The sequence below is a fragment of the Plasmodium reichenowi genome, chromosome 2, assembly GCF_001601855.1.
Source record: "Plasmodium reichenowi strain SY57 chromosome 2, whole genome shotgun sequence".
NCBI lineage: Eukaryota > Apicomplexa > Aconoidasida > Haemosporida > Plasmodiidae > Plasmodium > Plasmodium reichenowi.
In genome coordinates, this window is record NC_033647.1 from 213,093 (window position 1) to 216,785 (window position 3,693).

General features: G+C 25.8%; 1 protein-coding gene across 1 annotated transcript; it reads right to left on the bottom strand.

The window, feature by feature from the left end:
- Positions 1-105: 105 nt before the first annotated feature.
- Positions 106-3,569, bottom strand: PRSY57_0206600 (serine repeat antigen 5; the record flags this gene model as incomplete). The annotated part of the gene is made up of 4 exons (XM_012905502.2): positions 106-2,093; positions 2,219-2,359; positions 2,527-3,399; positions 3,536-3,569. 4 exons carry the CDS (start codon positions 3,567-3,569, stop codon positions 106-108), a joined length of 3,036 nt encoding a protein of 1,011 aa, XP_012760956.2.
- Positions 3,570-3,693: the final 124 nt, after the last annotated feature.

Consider the following 3,693-nt stretch of genomic DNA (forward strand, 5'->3'; position numbering starts at 1 on the left):
TAAAATATATATTAAAAAAAATATTTTTTTTTTTTAAAATATAAAAAAAGAAATAAAAAAAAATTTTTTTTTTTTTTTTTTTTTTTTTTTTTTTGTTATATTATTTTATACATAACAGAAATAACATTCGTTATTTGTATCCAATTTGGATAAACAGAGTCCTGGTGAAGTTTTTTCTTCGCATTTTTGCCAGTTCTCATTACATAAATTTACACATTTTTCATAATTATCTGGATTAAATGCATAGGATCTTGTACAAGAATGTTTCTTTTTTACATCTTGTGTATCCATATATTTACGTATACCCATTCTTATTTTGCCATCCTTTATATGTTTTAATATGTGATAAACATGAACACGTTCTGAGACTTCCTTTGGAGCTTCTCCAGATGCTAATTGAGTATTGCTTCCTTGTTCAGTTTGTCCTGGTGCTGTCGTATCTTGACCGAATATAATATAGTTGTTACCTAATTTTTTGTTGTTTTCATTATCTTGCTTTTCAGAGAATAAATTATTCTTACCAACATTAAAATTCTTAAAGTAAAGGTTATGATAAAATTCAGGAGAAGCCTTTAAATAATAATCATATATTTTTGATTCTTTTTTAGTTGTTTTATTATTCATAGGTAAATCAACACTGAATATAACAACACTGTGAATAAAGTTAAAATGACAATGACTTGGTCCATACATATCTACTTTGAAATAACCTTCATCTCCCCAATATGGACCCCAACTGTTTCTCACAATCCAATAAGATTTTTTTTCTCCTTCGCTATTCACATAATTACCATAACCAACAATATTAACTGCATGATCAGCTGTATCATCACCACATAAGTTCTGTACTTTCTTTCCACTAAATTCATATCCCATAACATTTTCAGCTTTAATATATGCAATAACTGAACCTTTATTCATTACTTCAGTTTTAATAATTTTAACAAATGCATCCATATTATCATGAAATCTTTCACTTTCATATGCAGTATATCCCTTACCATCTAAACTATTAGGTTCATTTTTGTTATATAGGATTTTTCCATTATCCCATAGATTCATCCAATGATCTTGTACCTTTGGACATTGTTCTCCAACTTTGACATAATTATATGGATAATTTGATTCTGTTGGTAAGAATCCATAATCTTCAATAATTTGTAAGAATTCCATTGGACTAGAACCTTCATCACATCTATCTTTATGTTCACCTTTATAACAATTAGCTACATAAAGAGCAGAAATTTTGGTAGGTTCATATCCTTTCATACATCTAATAGTTTCTAAATGATATTTTGAAGCAAAAATCCATGAAGTATCACAATTACCTTGATCTTCAACTTGAAGATTAGATATACAATTATTTTCATCTTTTAATCTGTTACAATATTCTTTATTACAAAACATATTATCTGAATTATCATATGATGAAGCATCTTCTTTTTCTAAAGTTGTATCAACATGTACGACACCTTTTCCTTTATTATCGTTATCTTCTGGAGAATTTTTATCATTATATAAATATTCATTGAAATATTCTAAATCATAATTTATTTCAGGTAATACTAAACCTCTCTTATTTACAATCCAGTCATCAACATTTTTAAGACATACAGCTGCATTACGGAATTTATTTTTTAAAGTATTAATATTTTCTTCTGAATGATAAATTAATAATCTCTTTAAGTTATTAAATATATCCATTTCATTTCCCATCTCATAATTATCTAAGGTACCAGTTGTATCTACGTCTTTAAGTAAACTGCAGTAATTCATTAATTCTAATTTCAAACTATCATCTACTTCTTCTAATTTTATTAATTCTGATTTATCATTATTTTCATTGGTTTTAAACATTTTTATTAATATATTATCGATAGATTCTGTTAATTTATATTCGGTATAATCATCTTCATCATCTTCTTCTGTCTCAGCTTTTATTTCTGTGAATTTATTTATAATATCTTCGGATAAGTATTTGTAACATACGTCATTTTCATTTTTTGGTTTTACTAAAAGAGCACATTGAAAGCATTTTTCAATGTTAAAATTACCACTTAAAAAGCAGTTAGAAGCTAAAGCATCACATTTTTCTAAAACAAAAAAATTAAAAAAATATATAATATGTATATGTAGATATATATATATATATATATATTATATTTTGATTATGCATATATATTCATATATTTGTATATTCCTCTTTATTGTTATTTACCTGGAATGTCTGATCCTAATGCGTAGTTTTTACTTTCTATTAAGTTGGTCCCATTATGTTCTTTATACGCATGTACTAGTATACTAGTAAATGGGGTTTCCTTTTCATTTATCAAATACTTTCTTACATCAACTTTGTTATCTAAAAAAAAAAAATAATAATAATAAATAATAACAATATAAATAATAAGAAAATATACATAATTGATAGTAGTTGTATGTATAATGATATTTTCTTATGAAAATATAAAATAATCAAAAAAAAATACATATATTATTATTATTGTTTTATTCAGTTCTTTTTTATACTTTCACTAGTATCGTTTGGTCCTTCATATACTTTCCATTTAAGTATTAATGTATTCTCCTTAATATATACTACAAATTTGAACGTTTTTCCAGGTGCACATATATTATTTAAATTTCTTTTCTTTGCATCAGGATTGGAACTAGCTCCATTAGCAGGGGTATTTACAGAACCTGAACTGGAGCTTGAACTAGAACTAGAACTAGAACTTGAACTGGAGCTTGAACTAGAACTTGAACTGGAGCTTGAATCTGAACTTGGTTCTGAACTTAAACTAGAACTAGGACTTGAATCTGAACTTGATTCTTCATTTCCTTGAACCGTTCCTGTTCTTGAATTTTGTTCGCTAGTTGTACCATTTGATTGTAGTTTTACATATTTTTTTTTTTCTAATGAACCACTGTTTGCTTCAAATGATAATGCATTACTTGTTTCTTTCAATGTTGTTCTTAATTCGATATAAGTATCTTCTGTATCAACATCAATATATATATGAGGAACTAAGAACATTATGAAATTTTCGTTACATGGACCAGTAACTTTTAAACCCATATAATCTTTTAATAAAGCTGACTTTACTTGAATTGTACTTTGATTTGCTGAAGAAGTTGAAGATTGTGTTACTAATGGAGTGCTTGCAGTTTGTCCTGTACTTCCAGAATCACTTTGTACGGGACTTGGTGGTGAACTTCCTCCTGTATTTCCAGAATTACTTTGTACGGTACTTGATGATGTACTTCCTCCTGTACTTCCAGTATTACTTTGTTCGGAACTTTGTGGTGAACTTTCTCCTGTATTTCCAGGATTACTTTCTACGGAACTTTGTGGTGAACTTTCTCCTGTACATTTTATAACATTTTTGTTAAATATAACACCTAAAAAAAAATAATGACAAATATTTGTGTATGAGTAAAAATATTATATTATTTATTATATAATAATTATATTTTTACATATATCTTTTTCTTTTTCTTTTCCTTTTCCTTTTTTTTTTTTTTTTTTCATTCTTACACAATATGAAAAACAAGGAAATATATGACTTCATTTTGATATATGAATATTAAGTTATATAATATTTTAAGAACTTTAGTTTTTTCAATATGTTTGATTTATTTAATTTTTCTTTATGTTATAATATATATGTATTTTATAATATATATATATATATA